Source organism: Rhinatrema bivittatum, chromosome 3, assembly GCF_901001135.1.
Source record: "Rhinatrema bivittatum chromosome 3, aRhiBiv1.1, whole genome shotgun sequence".
Lineage (NCBI taxonomy): Eukaryota > Metazoa > Chordata > Amphibia > Gymnophiona > Rhinatrematidae > Rhinatrema > Rhinatrema bivittatum.
Window position 1 is genome coordinate 296,458,858 of NC_042617.1, and position 17,593 is coordinate 296,476,450.

The 17,593-nt window shown below is 42.2% G+C and overlaps 1 protein-coding gene across 3 annotated transcripts in view; it reads left to right on the forward strand.

The window, feature by feature from the left end:
* SENP1 (SUMO specific peptidase 1) overlaps positions 1-15,803 on the forward strand; it is a 458,603-nt gene extending 442,800 nt beyond the window's left edge. For 2 of the 3 annotated variants that reach the window (XR_003855556.1, XM_029595002.1), the window contains 2 exons: positions 14,349-14,444; positions 14,892-15,803. Coding sequence is in view for 1 of the 3 variants with exons in the window: in XM_029595002.1 (XP_029450862.1) it covers positions 14,349-14,444; positions 14,892-14,954 (159 nt within the window). In the remaining 2 variants the exon portion in view is untranslated. The remainder of the gene's footprint in view (positions 1-14,348; positions 14,445-14,891) is intronic. The other variant, XR_003855557.1, reaches the window with a different exon arrangement.
* Positions 15,804-17,593: the final 1,790 nt, after the last annotated feature.

The window sequence follows — 17,593 nt, forward strand, 5'->3', positions numbered from 1 at the left end:
CATTCTTCCATTCCTCCAGGAAAGGAACAAAAATTCCTGGATGCATTTGGAAGACATGTATTCCATGGCTCAATGCTGATCTCTCGCATTGCTTCCTATCAATTGTACAACAGGGCCCTGTTCATGAAGATTCAGGAATTTGCTGAAGCCTTACCTCTGCAATTCCAGGACCAGCTTCATGCCCTAGCACAAAAAGGCCTAGATGCTGGCAGACATTTTATTTATTTATTTAACACTTTTTTTATACCGACCTTCATAGTAATAACCATATCGGATCGGTTTACATAGAACAAGGATAACTGAAGCAATAAATAAATTGATAAAAACAATAGAGGTGAATAAGGCAAAAAGTTACATTTAACAAGGAGTAGAAACTTGGAAGCTTAAATAGCTGGAAAAAGATAAAGGCAGGAAGTATAGTAACATAATAAAGAATATGGGTTAAAGCTTAAGGTGCTTTAACCTAGAAGTGCAGAGTCCATCTCTGCACTTCTAGGTTAAAGCACCTTAAGCTTTAACCTAGAAGTTAACATGAAGTATGTTAACTTCTAGGTTAAACATGAAGTATTAAACATGAATAAACTTGTAGGTTAAACATGAAGTATAGGTTTAACATGAAGTATGGTCTGCATATGACATCTTTGTACGAGGAGATGGGCCTGGCTAAAGTCTTCAGACCTCAGACCAGAAGTACAGGACAGGTTAGCTGACTTGCCCTGTGCTGGGGATAATCTTTTTGGAGAAAAGATTCAAGAAGCAGTGGCGCAGCTCAAGGTCCACCAAGAGACTCTGCACCAGCTCTCCTTGCTGCCTTCTGATCTCTCTTCCTCTTCCAAAAGATCTTTTAGGAGATACTACAAGAGACAAGTCTACCAGCAAAGGAGATAATTATCCCCCGGCGTCCAGGGGTCAACCTTCTATGCCTTACCAAAAAGGCCAACCCAGGCATCCTTAAGTACAGAAGTCACAGCCAGCCCCCCAGCCAGGTCCAGCATCTGGCTTTTGACTCCTTCCTAGAGAGCAGTACCCAGCCTCCACTTCCAGCTATTCCCAACAGAGGCCGGTTGTGCCACTTCTCCAAACCTTGGCACACAGTCACCACAGATCAGTGGGTACTCGCTGTAGTAACTCAAGGTTACCACCTTTTACCACCTCAACTTTCTCTCTGTTCCACCGGATTCCCCACCTCGGCTGACGTGGGGAACATCCGACCACTCATCACTCCTGGAGCAGCAGGTCTCCCTCCTCCTCCGGTCCCGAGCAATAGAGCCCAGTGCCCCTCTCCCAACAGGGGCAGGGGTTCTATTCCCGGTATTTCCTGATACCAAAAAAGTCAGGTGGTGTTAACCCAATACTGAATCTTCGCACCTTAAACAAATAACTACAAAGAGAAAAGTTCAAGATGGTGACCTTGGGTTCTCTTCTTCCCCTTCTCCAAAGGGAAGACTGTCTCTACTCTCTAGACCTCCAGGACGTCTACACACACATTTCAATTACTCTGTCACATCGCAGATTCCTGCGGTTCCTAGGAGGTCCAAAACACTTCCAATATCAAGTGTTACCATTCAGCCTAGCATCTGCCCCACAAGTCTTCACCAAGTGCCTCGTAATGGTAGCTGCCTTTCTCAAGAGTCAGTGTCCACGTCTACCCCTATCTTGACGATTGGTTGATCAGGGCTCCCACTCAGCAAACTGCACTGACGTCCCTACATCTCACTTTGCATACCCTGATCTCCCTAGGGTTCCTCATAAACTATCCAAAATCCAGGCTAGTTCTTTCTCAAACCCTGTCTGTTCATAGGGGCTGACTTGGACACTCCAAAAGCGAAAGCCTTCCTACCTCGAGATCGAGCTCTCACTCTCGCTTCTCTGGCCCATCGACTGCAGTCTCGACAACATTTAACTGCACGTCATTTTCTGGTCTTACTGGGTCATATGGCCTCTTCGATGCATGTCACTCCCATGGCTCGCCTTGCCATGAGAGTATTGCAGTGGACTCTAAAATCGCAGTGGATTCAGTCTTCTCAGCCAATGTCCACATCACCAAACAGCTCCACTTATCGCTGGCCTGGTGGGCAGACCAATTCAATCTGCTACAAGGCCTTCCATTTCAGGTTCCAGAACCTCAAATAACCTTGACAACAGATGCTTCCAGCCTCGGCTGGGGTGCACATGTTGGAAACCTGCAAACTCAGGGCATTTGGTCTCCAGAGGAAGCCAAATACCAAATAAATTTCCTGGAGCTTTGTGTAATCAGATATGCTCTCAGGGCTTTTCAGGATCACCTTTCTAACCAGGTCATCCTGATTCAAACAGACAACCAGGTGGCCATGTGGTACATCAACAAGCAAGGGGGAACGGGCTCCTACCTTCTGCACAGATATGGGCGGAAGCCCTTTCCCACTCGATGTACCTCAGGGCCACCTACTTGCCGGGAGTGGACAGTGTGTTGGCAGACAAGCTGGGTCGCACTTTTCAACCGCACGAATGGTCCCTCAACCCCACTGTAGCGGACTCAATATTCCAACATTGGGATTACCCTCACATAGACCTCTTTGCGTCAATTCACAATCGCAAAGTAGGGAACTTCTGCTCTCTCATTCGCAGCCAACACCTGCATCCAAGAGACGCTTTCTCCTCGTGGGCCAGCTGTCTCCTTTATGCGTACCCTCCACTTCCACTCATTTCAAAGACTCTCATGAAGTTGCGAAGGATCAAGGGGCTAATGATTCTGATACCCCCTCATTGGCCACACCAGATCTGGTTTACAATTCTTCATGACCTATCAGTACACCGGCACATTCCTCTGGGGATGGACCCGCTTCTGATCACTCAGAACAACGGCTGCCTTCATCACCCCAACCTCCAGGCCCTCTCCCTGACTGCCTGGATGTTGAAAAGTTAATACTTCAACCTCTTAACCTTTCAGAGCTGGTTTCCCATGTCCTATTAGCTTCATGAAAGCCTTCCATAAGGCAGTCTAATCATTACAAATGGAACAGGTTTACGGTATGGTGTACTTCCATGTCCATCGATCCCTTCACTTGTTCCACACCGAAGTTTCTGGACTATTTCTGGCACCTGTCAGAGTCAGGCCTCAAAACTTCTTCTATCAGGGTACATGTCAGTGTGGTAGCCGCCTTCCATAAAGAGGTCGGGGATGTACCTATTTCAGTACAACCCCTTGTAACACGCTTTTTGAAGGGCTTGCTCCACCTTAAATCTCCACTGTACCCTCCGGCCCCTTCCTGGGACCTCAACATAGTTTTGGGGCGGCTCATGAAACCGCCGTTTGAGCCTCTCCAATCCTGTGATCTCCGCCATCTCACCTGAAAAGTGATTTTTCTTTTGGCAATCACATCTACTCGTAGAGTTAGTGAGTTACAGGTCTTAGTCACCTACCTGCCTTACACTAAACTTCTGCGTGATTGGGTAGTACTCCGCACTCGCCCTAAGTTTTTGCTTAAGGTAGTATCGGAGTTTCATATCAATCAGTCCATTATACTACCCACCTTCTTTCCCAGGCCCCATTCAAATCCAGGAGAACGGGCTCTGCCTACCCTTAACTGTAAATGTGCTCTAGTATTCTATCTAGGCCATACATCTGGCCACAGGAAATCCACTCAATTGTTTCCTTCGATTCCATCAAATTGGGTAAACCTGTGGGTAAGCAGACTCTCTCCTCCTGGTTAGCAGACTGTATTTCCTTCTGCTACCAGCAGGCAGGCATTCCGCTTCAAGACCGTGTTAAAGCACACTCTATCAAGGCCATGGCAACATCAGTAGCGCACCTGCGCTCGGTGCCGCTTGCTGACATCTGTAAGGCTGCTACCTGGAGCTCTCTCCACACCTTCGCAGCCCATTATTGTTTAGACAAGGCTGGCAGACAAGATTCCATGTTCGGCCAGTCTGTGCTACGCAACTTATTTGCGAACTGAGGTACCAACATCCTTCCGCCAACCCGTTAGGGTTCAGGATGCCCTCTACCAAATTCCACCCCAGTTCTTGTGCCTGTTGCACGTCTTTGGGTACATTCGGTGCATTGCTCGGGCATCCTCAGCTCTGTACTCACCCATATGTGAGGACTACCATCCTGCTTGTCCTGTGAGAAAGCAGAGTTGCTTACCTGTAACAGGTGTTCTCACAGGACAGCAGGATGTCAGTCCTCCTGAAACCCGCCCACCAACCCGCGGTGTTGGGGTAGTTTACGTTTTCTTATTCTATTTTCGCATGTACTTTTTACTATAAGACGAGACAAGAAGGGGGGACCCCTGCTGGATGCAGGGTTAGTGCTATGCTGGGTATGCCGAGTAGGTGCCAGTCAAAGTTCTAGAAAGTTTGACAAAAGTGTTCCATGATTGAGCTCCATCCTGATGATGTCACCCATATTTATTTATTTATTTATTTAGTATTTTTATATACCGACTTTCCAATAACAGAATTACTGATCAACTCGGTTTACATTATAACAGAACAATCACATTTACAAGTAAATGTCTTACAATGAACAGGTAGATATAACTTGGATAGGTATATATGGGGTTAACCAGTAAAAAGATACATTGCCTAATGTAGGCATGAGTAAAGATACAGTGCCTAATGTAGGTTAGATAAACAGTGCTAATTATAAGACTAGGTTATGATCCTCGACTGCCAAAGTTTACGTGTATTCTATAGATGATCTGAATAGCTCTCAGGTGGATTACCACCGAGAGGAACATTGGCAGGGAAGTTCCGCGGAGTTATGGGAACGCTTGGTTGAATAACCAAGTCTTGAGTCTTTTTTTAAAAGTAGATAAGCATTGCACTGATCTGAGTTCTGGTGGGAGAGTGTTCCAGATTTTGGGGCCCGCTGTGGAGAAGGCTCTTTTGCTTAATGCTGACTTCATCGGTGGTATGTGCAGGTTGTTTTTATAGGCTTGTCTTACTGGTCTGGTGGATGTGTGGAATTGGAGAGGGATTTTGAGCTCGAGTGGTGCCAAGTTGTGTAGTGCCTTGTGGGTTATTGAGAGCACTTTAAAAAGAATTCTGAATTTAACGGGAAGCCAGTGTAGGCTTTTCAGAATGGGTGATATGTGGTCTCTTTTGTTGGACTTGGTTAAGATCCTTGCTGCTGCGTTTTGCAGCATCTGTAGAGGTTTTATAGCGTTAGCCGGGAGGCCTAGTAGAAGTGAGTTGCAATAATCAATTTTCGTGAGAATGAGTGCTTGTAGCACTAAACGGAAATCTTGGAAATGGAGGAGAGGTTTCATCCTTTTCAAAACTTGTAATTTGAAGAATCCATCCTTTACGATATTATTTATGAGAGATCTGTAATTCATTTGATTATCAAGGATAACCCCTAGATTTCTGACTTGTGTGGACATTGTTAATTGAGTAGACAGGATGGTACTGGGATGTGTGTAGGTTCCGTCTTGGGAGATAAGGAGGTATTCTGTTTTGCTTTGATTAAGAATCAGATTAAGGCTAGTGAGCAAGTTGTTGATGGCTTGTTTGCAAGAGTACCAGAAGTCCAGAGTTTTTTGGAGAGATTCAGTAATGGGAATCATTATCTGCACATCATCTGCGTATAAGTAGTGTATGAGATTTAGTTTAATGAGGAGCTGGCAGAGTGGTAGAAGGTATATATTGAATAAGGTTGGAGAGAGTGACGATCCTTGTAGGACTCCCAAGGTGCAGGTGACTGGTTGAGATACTTCATTGTTGACCTTGACCTTATACTGTCTGTTCTGTAAGAATGATTTGAACCATTTGAGGGCCTCATCTCCGATGCCAATGTCTGACAGACGATCTATTAGTGTGTTATGATTGACCGTGTCAAATGCTGCCGAGAGATCTAGTAGGATGAGAAGACAAGGGTGTCGGTTTTCCAGATTTAGTAATATGGAATCCGTTAGTGAAATCAGGAGAGTTTCCGTGCTTCGTGATTGGCGGAAGCAGAACTGTGCTGGATAAAGAATGTTGTGGTCGTTTAGGTATTCAGTTAGTTGTTTGTTTACAACTCGTTCCATGATCTTTGCGATGAATGGTAGATTTGCAATTGGGCGATAATTAGATGGGTTTTCTGGAGAAAGATTAGATTTTTTTAGAAGTGGTTTTACGATTGCCATTTTTAGAGGGTCAGGTACTAGTCCTTGGGAGAAGGAGCAGTTGATGATTTGTGCAATGGGTTTGGAGATGGTTTTAGCGCAGGCGATGAGTAGATTGGTGGGTATGGAGTCTTGAGGGTGTGAAGAAGGTTTGAGCTTTTTTAGAATATTTTCGATCTCTAAAGAAGAGGTCGGTTCGAATTCCCTAAGGCTGGCCTTTTGTGATGGGACTGCAGCTCGAGGTGTAACTGGTGAAATATTGATATTATGTGAGGACTAACATCCTGCCGTCCTGTGAGAACACCTGTTACAGGTAAGCAACTCTGCTTTCCCAGTTCCCGCTTTCTGTATTCTGCCATGCACCATAACACATTAGAATTTAAATTAGTTTTACAAAATCTGTACCAATTCAATACTGAGTTCTTCCCCATCGCTATCTGCTCCATCTCAGTGGTCAGATGAATTTGATTTGAGAGATATCGTTGATATACCTAGAGAGAAGAAGTAATGCCTCACCTGCAAAAAAACATAAAACTGCTTAGCAGGAATAGGGAATAATTGCAGAATTTGTTGGAAACTCATAAGGCAACTCTTCTCATCATATATCATTTGATGAATATTATGCAACCCCCAAAACTTCCAATCCCTGAAAACATAACTATCAATCCCAGGTGCAAAGTATATATTATTCTGAATGAATAAAAGAATTGAGGCCCTTGCCGACAGACCAGATTTTTTCACATATACCTCTATGCTTCTATTGTAGGTGTCAGCATTGCATTCCTCCTTACTTCCCTAGGTAAAGGTCAATTCTTCTAATAACTGAAATGCATCATATTTATATTTCCCACAATCTGCCGGATTTTAAAAGGCCTGCGCGCGTAAAATCCAGGGTTTACGCGCGTAGCTGGGCCTTGTGCATACTGCACGAATTTTCAAAGAGGCCCAGGTACGTGCACAAGTGCCGGGCCTCTTCAAAGGGGCGGGCCGGGGTCTGGGTGGTGAACGAGCCGGGACAGCGCCATTGAACGCTGTCCTGAAGACTCGTGCGCCCGCAGCCAGCCAGCGTGCACAACTTACTTCAGCTCAGGCCCTGTCGCACATGTTATAAAATCGGCGCATCCATTTGTGCGTGCCAGGAACCCCAATTTATTCACTGACCTACCTCATTTTGCACACCAAGTTGTAATAGGGAAAATTAGGGGCTTCAGTGCCTCCCTGCTCTCTGCCCTTTGCCAGTCTGTCATATCCAAGTTTTGGTTGCTTATCATGCCATAAAAAAATGTATAAACATGCATTTTTGCTTTCTCTCACTGATAATCTACTTGTAAACCTGGAGAAAAAACAGTCATTCTTACTGGTCCTATTAGACCTATCCTCAGCGTTCGACACGGTAAATCACTCACAACTCCTAGAACAACTATCAAACATAGGAATAAAAGGCACAGCTCTCAGTTGGTTCAAATCATTCCTATCAAACAGATTTTACAAGGTCAGAATTAATAACAAGGAATCTGACCCCATCCTATCGGACCAAGGTGTACCTCAAGGTTCATCCCTCTCTCCCACCCTGTTCAACGTTTACCTCCTCCCCCTCTGCCATCTGCTATCACAACTCAAACTTACTCATTACCTCTATGCAGACGACATCCAAATCATCATCCCCATCACAGAATCAATTCAAAAAACCTTCGCCTACTGGGAGAATTGTCTTCAACCAATTAAACAACTACTCTCCAGCCTGAACCTGATTCTAAACTCCAGCAAAACAGAGTTGCTACTTATTTCACACAACCCGAACACCCACCCACCTAGCCTGGCACAAACCACATCTTTAAACATGGAGCTCTCCGCTGACGTCAGGAATCTAGGAGCTTGGCTTGACAACCAACTTAACCTAAAAAAATTTGTAAACACAACCACCAGGGATTGCTTCTTTAAACTACAGGTCCTAAAGAAACTAAAGCCACTTCTTCACTTTAATGACTTTCGCTTCGTTCTTCAATCCATTATTTTTTCGAAACTTGATTACTGCAACTCAATCTTACTTGGCCTCCCCTCCAACAGCATCAAACCCCTACAGATGGTACAAAATGCCGCAGCCAGAATCCTTACTAACACTAATAGAAGAGACCATATTACCCCCATCTTGAGCAACCTCCACTGGCTACCCATCAAACAGAGAATCCTATATAAAACCTTAACCATCATTCATAAAGCAATTCATAACGTCGCACCTATATCTCTACAAACTCAACTTCGTCCACACTTATCTTCCAGACCCATCAGAAGCGCCTACAAAGGCACATTAGTCGCAACTTCTGCCAAATCAACACTAAGAAAAAGAGCACTCTCCACGGCGGGACCTCACCAATGGAACGCGCTCCCACCAGACCTACGACTCGAATCAAATCTAACAGAGTTCAAAAAAAGGTTAAAAACCTGGCTCTTCAGGCAAGCGTTCCAACCCCCAGAGTGCAACTAGACACCTCCTCCTGACTTTCAGATCCAACCATTGCAGGGTGTCACTTACACATTGACACTTAATTCCATACCTGTACTTGCTTAATCACATGTATATTTAACAGTCATCATGCACCTTTATATAACCACTTACTGCAGACCATAAACGCTACTAAAGTTCCTTGTAAAAAAGGTGAACACACACGTACTATTCAAAACACGAATAAGGTTATTTGTCATTTGTTAAATATTTATAGTTACTTGCAATGTTCCTTGTAATAATGTAATAATGTTCAATGGTTGATTGTTACTGTTCAATGTTCTATGTAAATAACCCCGGTCTAACCTCCCAGACCAGGGCAACCTTTTTCGTTACTTGTAAACCGGATTGATTTGTATTGCATACAGGAATTCCGGTATATAAAAATTAAAAATAAATAAATAAATTTAGTAAGACAGATCTGCCAGCAATAACCAACAAGGCAACATCTGAAGACGATATAACAGTTTTGGTAGTAAAATCATTTTTAAAAGGCCAATCCTTCCAAATAACAACACCGGCAAGTCCTTCCAGGCTTGCAATTTATTGGCAAACCCTTCCAATAAGTCCTGAAAGTTAGTCTCATATAATGCATTAAGTCATGCGGAATCCCTACTCCCAGATATTTAGTTTTATGTGCCCATTTAAAAGGGAACTGACCCTGCCACCTATTTACCAGCTCGAGCTCAGAGCCATGGCTTCGGATTTATCATAATAAAAGACTGGCAAAGGATTGAAAGGGAGAAAAAAGCCCCATAATAGGTCCCATTGCCTGAATTGCATTGTTCTAGAAAAACAAAATGTCATCTGCAAAAAGGCACATTTTTAATTCTTGCCTGCCATTTATCCTTGTGATATCTGCTGCTTGCCTAATCCAAATTGCCAGTGGTTCTACCATGAGCACAAAAAGAAGAGAGGATAGAGAGTATCCTTGTCTAGTCCCCCCCTCCAGAGAGAATTCTGTAGACAAAGCACCATTTGCTAATATCCATCTAAGAAATCTCGTCTAAGAAAGGACCTGTTATACTGTGCTGGGCTAGTATCCAAAACATATATTGCCAGTGTAGCTTATTCAAAACCTTTTTCGGCATCCTGCCTCTTTAGCCAGACTTCCGTTTTCCAAAATTGCCAACACTTTACACACATTGTTAATCCCATATCTACCAAGTACAAAACCAGTCTGGTCCAGGCCCACTAATGAGGGAACAACTGTCCCCAACCTCTCTGCTAATATAGAAGCTAGCATTTTAGTATCCACATTTAAGGGCGATATGAGGCCAGGTTCCCCAAATCCCTCCCCTTCTTAGGCAAGACTATGATAATAGCTTGATTCATGAGAGAAGAAGCAAGCCTATATTGAAGAGCATAATTGTACAAGTGCTGTAGGAGATTAGGCACCTGGAATTTAAGGGTTTTATAAAATTCCGGCCCAAATCCATCACCCCCAGGCGCTTTACCCCCCCTTGAAGCGGGTGATCACCCTAAATATTTCTGTTTCAGATATTGGCATATTTACTTTTCTGAATGTTCCTGCAAGACAGTGGGACGATGAATACCTTGAAAAAATGGATCCCTTTCATCTTGGTTTGATTTTTCAGCATAGTACAACTTATGATAATAAGACCAAAATACCTCCAGAATTTTCCCCGTGTCAGTGAGAGGAGTCCCAGAACTATCTTGAATGCCCATAATAAATGTTTGACAGGTGCCTTTTATCAAATGCATATCTGTTATATCATCCTCCCAGCTTCATTGCCATATTTATAAAATTGAAATTTAAAAAAGTTAATGGAGCAGATAGCTTTAAAGTTCAGTAAATGATTTAGGGAAGCCCTGGTGGCTTCTAAATCCTTCTTATGATTTCAGTTGTTAAGATATGCACTCTTTTTTGCTCTTTCAGAAAGACGATCAGTCTAAGAATTTCCGTATCCCATTGCTTCCTTTTTTTTTAGCCGTGTTGGCCAATATTTCCCCCCTCATAACGATTTTCCCTGCTTCCCACAAAATTGTATGGGTCGGTTCGGAGGTGTCATTGAATTGACAATATTCCCTCCATTTATTTCTCAACAATTCACAAAACTCACTTGGCCGGATTTTAAATGCAATGCGCGCGTAAATCCAGCCGGATTTACACGCGCAGGGCACGCGCAGAGCCCGGGGGCTTCGTAAAAGGGGCGTGTCGGGGGCGTTCTGTGAATGACGCGGCGTTTCGGGGGCGGGCCTGGGGGTGTGGTGCTGGCCCGGGGGCGTGGTCGAGGCCTCCGGACCAGCCCCCGGGTCGGGTGATGGCGCGCCAGCAGCCCGCTGGCGCGTGCAGATTTACGTCTACTTTCAGCAGGCGTAAATCTGCCAACAAAGGTAAGGAGGGGTTTAGATGGGGCCGGGGGGGTGGGTTAGGTAGGGGAAGGGAGGGGAAGGTGAGGGGAGGGCGAAGGAAAGTTCCCTCCGAGGCCGCTCCGAAATCGGAGCGGCCTCGGAGGGAACAGGCAGCGCGCGCTGGGCTCAGTGCGCGCAGGTTGCACAAATGTGCACCCCCTTGCGCGCGCCGACCCCAGATTTTATAAGATATGCGCGGCTCGCGCAAATTTATAAAATCTACCCCACTATTTTTTGCAAGGCCTGGGCTCTCATTCACCATAAAAAGTTTGTTTTGCCTTTCCCCCTCATCCAATAATAGACTAACCAAAGCGCAGTCTGAAATTATAGCTGTTCCAATACAGGAGCCATTTACCTTTGGAAATAATTTTTTGGTTATTAAAATGTAGTTAGTTCTGGAATAGCTTTTATGTGGATTGGAAAACAATGGGTAGTCTTTCTCACCAGGGTATAAAGTTTTCCAGATGTCAAGTACACCCAGCTCACGTACCAACAGATTAACTCCCCTTCTGTTTTCCTGAAATTTAGGTTGTCTGGGTGGGCCTGCAATCTTCCTCACTATTTGCTGCCAAATTAAAATCAGCACCCAGCACCAAATTGTCATCAGGATATTTCAAAATGATAGCAATCAGTGAAGAAAAAATTCTGAAAAATACATATTAGGAGCATAAACATTACCAAAATTGTATTTTTCCCCATACCAACTCCCTAACACAAATAGGTATCTACCCTCCATGTCCTTTATATTCTTTTCAATTACAAATGGCAGATCTTTATGCATGAGAGTAGCCATTCCCTTGTCTACACGAATAAGAAGCATAGTAACAGAAGCCTACCCAGTTACTCTTTAGTTTTGAATGCTCCTCATCCAAGAGATGGGTTTCTTGCAAGAAGGTTACATTCACTTTGTCTCTCTTCAACATGGTAAGCGATTTAGTTCTCTTTACAGTAGAATGTATCCCATCTACATTGAGTGTTACCATTACCAGAATGAAAATATATGACTTGGTATCCCCTGTAGGGCTCCAATAACCATCCAATAACATCCCCAGCTAAGGCACACGATCCAAACCTTGGACACATCCCAAAGGACGATAAGGGAATCCACATCTCTTCCCACAATACCTTCTTTCTACGTAACCCTCCCTCCCCCCCGGACTGACTCTTATTCCCCCCAAACTCACTTCCATTCTCTCACCTCCATATACAGTGCCACATATACCATGCATACATCATCCATTCCCACACCAGTATACTCATAAATCTGTGTATCCTCACTCCAAGGGACTGTCCTCACTCAGCTTCACAAATTCCTTTCCTCTTCACTCGGTTGAGAAATGGATACATGTTGATACCCCAACACCACCCCACCCGCCATCATTTAACTTAACTTGAACCTTCCCACTTTCTTATATAAGTTAGCCAATATTATGCTCTAAAGTGTCATGTCAATCACATAACAAGCGTGACCAGCCAATATTGGAAAGAGTAAAAAGAATCCACTCTGTATTGTCGCAGGGTGTGACTTGTTATATGCTGAACTTACTTCGTGCCCTAAGCAACAATAAATGGATTGTATGTGATGGCAACCAAAATATCTTCCTTGCGTATCAACACCCTTCATATGATAAGCGCCTTATGCAGAGTTCAGTCTTGACTACAACTAGTCACAATAATTCGTATATGCCCTTTGTGTACTGTTCCTTCTACTTTGGTTGATTTCAGCACTGTCTCCTTAGCGTTCAGATAAGCGTCCCATGTAGAAATTAGAGCCATGACTGTTTCAGATCACAATATTTCACCTGCATCTGTTATAATAAACTCTGACCACTTTTGTTGATCTCAGCACTGTTTCCAGAAACTATTAGTTTTCTGTCCACAGGCACAATCAGCATAGGTTGCTTGCCTGCACAAATGCTTTAAAATCTTATATTAGAACCATACTCAAAATGTATGCTGAAATGCGCATTATCCTGCAAGTCTGACCATTGCCTTTATATATGACAACAAAAAATATGAGGCCCACAATGTCTCCTTACTTCTCTTGCAAAAAGACATTAAATTGTAATAGCTGCATGCACTAGTATCAAATTCATCCGGTAGAAACATGCAGCATGCAGCCCAATTAATATTTTATGCAACAGTCAACTTGAGACCTGATGATTCTGACATCTGCATTGCACCGTTCCATCTGCAAATACCAAATAAACATTTATAGGATGAGCATCGCAACATTAATGACTCTCAATCGACGCAAAATTAAAATATCCAGCTCTTTCTCCCATCAAATTGTGAGCATTAGTATGATGCCAATAAAAAGAGAAAAAAAAACACAAAATGTTGTCATTATTTTGATATAAGTATGTTCATATTTAGTACCTGCAACAGCTTCTGCGGAAAATTCTGTATTTGTTCTTTGCCAGATAAAAAGATTGTTTTGCCTGCGGGTTGCACTCTGATCTTAGCAGAATAGAGGATCACAAATCAAATTCCTCGCTTTTGCAGCTCTATACAAACAGGTGATAACGCCTTCCACTGAGCTGCAATCCCGTGCTGAGAAATCATTGAAGATTAAAATTCGTGTCCCCTGATACTCCACTATTACTTTGGCTCTATAGGCAGCAAAGATTCTTGTTTTGTCAGCCCGATTCATTAGGTGAGTGAAGACTAGCCTAAGCCGGTTGCTGTCAGACCCTCTCAACTAGCCCACGCGATGCACACATTCAGTATCTAGGCCCAATGTCTCCGGAAGCCATTTTTCAAAAAAAATTTTAGTTTCCCATCTTTCAGCGCTTCCGGTAGCCCAATCACTGTTAAATTATTCTGCCTGTTGTGATTTTCCTGGAAATCGACCTTTTCATTCAGACCTGCATTTTCCTTTTGCAGCACTGTAATCTGTGCGTCCGTCTGAGCCACGTGATTCTCCTGCTCAGAAATTCTTCGTTTCATTTTAGTCAGCCGTCCAGCCTGCACTTCAAGGCCCTCTTTTATTTTGTCTATAGTTGACTGAATTTTAGACAATCTTCTAAGAATGCTAAGACACTCCTGGATGTTACGAATCATTTCTTCGGACACCACCGCCACAACCTGAGTCAGCTTTAGGTGATTCTGGTGCCATTTTGGATTCCACCAACTACCCTTTCTCCCGTGCTATGCTTATTGGTTTCACACTCATCACATTTTTCTTTTTAATGACAAAATTGTCCATCTGACTCTCTCATACAAAAGAAGCAGTTTTGGTAATCTCAGATATATAATAAGCAGGTAAGGCATGGGCTAGCCAGGGGGGACCCACGGAGCTCACGCTCTGCATGTTTGCTTAGTTGGCTCCCATAACCAGAAATCCCTCTTTTTTTTTTTTCTTTTTTTTTTTAACAAAGGAAATCCCTCAACAGATGAATGGAAGTGATTGTGGGATGTTTGCCTGCAAGTATGCGGATTACATTACCAAAGATAAACCCATCACATTTACCCAGGTAAACAAAAGTTAAACTCACAGTCTGAAATGGGGCCAGAAAGGTAGAACAAGTCAAGGAATGGGGGGGGGGACTTGTGAGGCAAGTCAGGACATCCTTAAAGGCAGTAATTGAAACCATAGCACTTGGAAGACAGCATGAGCTGAAGTAACAAAGGAGGGAATTGGAGGAAATGAATATTTAAAGCAGGCTGGGAGATCTGGGAATCTTGGGGAATGAGTGAGCAATGTGTCAAGAATTACATTAGAAGAAAATAATTTGGGTGAAATTAGTGAATGAGGAAAGCAGTTGTAAAGGTAGAAGTGACAAGAGCAAGTGTTTTCATTGGCCAAGCATAATATAGTATTGCTGTCACATGGCACGGCCAAATGCTCAATTATTGGACAGCCTGAATATAGCCCTGGACTTGTATTTTAACATTGCTTAATTTTGTTTCCTTCTTTCTAGCAACACATGCCCTACTTTCGGAAGAGAATGGTATGGGAGATTCTTCACCAAAAGCTATTCTGACTTCACCATACCAAAGCCGGAACTCATGGCATTGAGAGGCTGGACGTGCTCAAAATGTTATTAAGAAGTACTTGTATACAAGTGGAAAGACTTTTCTTACATCCCATATCTTCAACAGACAATGGACTAACTCAGATGCCAGCATTTGTTGTACATATGGCTCTTTTTTAAATCTCAGAGCAGATTTAATTAAATCTTTTCTGTTCTTGCCTCCTTGTTTAAAGTAACCTTGATCCATTCACCAACCAGTCAATTGACTGGTGCTTATTACTGAATTTAGAAATGACAGGGCTGTTCTTTGAATGAGCAATGCAAATAAGTGACACATTTATGTTACAGTTCCTGGAATCCAGTAAATTAAAAAATAATTATTGGGAGAATCTGGTAATAGGAAATGAGTTGGCTGAGGAGAAGTTGTCATGTTTAATTCAGTAGAATAATATAAACAATTGTGGGAGGTCATGTGGGTCAGGAATAGAAACTTAGTCATTTGTACTAGTGTCCTTGTCTTACCCTGCCTAAATAAAATAAAAATAGCAATTTGGCATTGGATGGTCACTGTGTTTACACATCTTAATTGTTTTTTGAGCAGTGTGGAGTAAAAATTGTTTAAATTGCCTGGATGAAATACCCTATATTCAGTTAAGTACAAAAACTGTACAATTGACACATCAATGGTAGATCATACAAAAGCATAGTTACTGTAATTCCTACCAAATGCATATATGGATATAATCTAAAATCACACTCCTGAGAGGAATGCACATATACCAGGATCCATTCACTTAATATGCAAACATTTTTTTTAATAGGGGAACATTAGTAAAACCCCTTTTTTTTTTTTTTTTTTTTTTTTTTTTGCAAAAATGGACAGCTCTGCAGTTTTCATTGTCATGAAGTTTCTAAATTTAACTTTTTGTAAAATGTGCAACAATTTTGTTTCATAACCAAGCTGCCAATCCTGATACTGTTTTCTAAAATGTAGTGATCAGAGTAGGGTTAGAATAAGCTGTGTGATTTGCCTGCCGATCAACAAGATCATATGCAGAAACTACATTCCATTGGATTCTAGTTACTGCTTTTTCAATTGACGAACATAAGTAAATGCAGTACTTACAATAAGAACTGTTTTTCTTTTACCTGGGATAGCTAAATTTAGAATTGTCTTTTGTACTTTATAAATGACCTCAGAAATTTTATACATTTTTTTCTCCCTGAAGTTGTAAACTAGTTTTTATACGGAAGATTTTTGTCTCTGGAGTGTGTTCGTTTCATGTGGTTTATACCAGTACTTTTTTGTATGTTTTGTTGTAGATTTTAGTGAGCTTTTTTAATTTTGAGATTTTTTTTTTTTGACAATAGTGCAGATGTTAATGAGATTATTTTATGAATGAAGCCTACCTTTACTTTATTAGACTCATTTTACTTGCTGGGAGTCTGGCTTATGCCAGTATATTGCAATTTAAATAAAAAAAATCTTTTAAAATTTGTAAATTGCTTACAGCTTGTTATTTCTAACCATTTTCCCACAAGGTTCCCAGGATATAACTATAACCGAGGGAAATCTCAAGAACTTTCTAATAAAATAGCAATGAAATGTTATGAGATTTATAATAGGGGATTCATTGAATACACTAAATGTTCCGAGGATCTCACAAAGTTAACTGTCAGCAACAGCCAAGGGACACATATGAGCCTATACATCTACCGCAGAAATATGTTATCCCATAAATATGCTTCCTCTCAAATTTGCTTATCCCTCGAGTTTTCTCATCCCTTAAATGTTGCTACCTCATTAATTTGTACTGTATAAATATGCACTTTCCCTCCTACCCCTTAATTTTAGCATCCCTATAGCTATCAGCCAGATATGTTATTGGTTTAAGTTGTATTTTCATGTTATATGCTATTTCGTTTGTAACAAGATTCGGCCTTCTACACCTTTCCTTCACTTTCCTTTATCCCAGTTCTCATGACTCCTGTTTTATGTAATTTTATCTTTCTTTCTAATATTGTAACGCCCCTGTTCGTTGTGAACCGATATGATATGTTTACATGAATGTCGGTATAGAAAAGACTTAAATAGAGGAAAGGACAAGGGAAGAAAATTCCTGGAACGTTGTGAGCCCAAATGCTCATAACTGAGTTAATAAAACCCTAATGGTAGAAGCAGGTCACAAATGTAATTCAGTGAATCCCATGATTGGGACATGAACATACCATGCTTTAATATATTCGGAAAGGAAGAAAAGGGGGGGGGGGGGGAGTAGCACTTTATGTAAAGCATAATATTAAAATAAGTGAAATGCAGGGAGAATAAGGAAAGGAGGTGGCACTGTGGGTTATTTTGGAAAGGGAGATGGATGTGCCACCTACACCAGCAAACCTACAGACCGAAGAGCTGGATAGTGGTCTAGTCATTGACATACATAAGGCTGCTATAAAACAGGAGGAGTTAGTGCTGGGAGATGTAAATCTATTGAACATTCATTGATGCATGCTATCTGTGGAATCAATGGAGAGATTCTGGATTCCCTTCAAGGGGCACGCTCAGACAAATGGTAACATAAAAGCAGGGGAAGGGGTGATATTGGACCTGATGCTTAAAAATAATATATATAATGCCAGATAGATGGTCA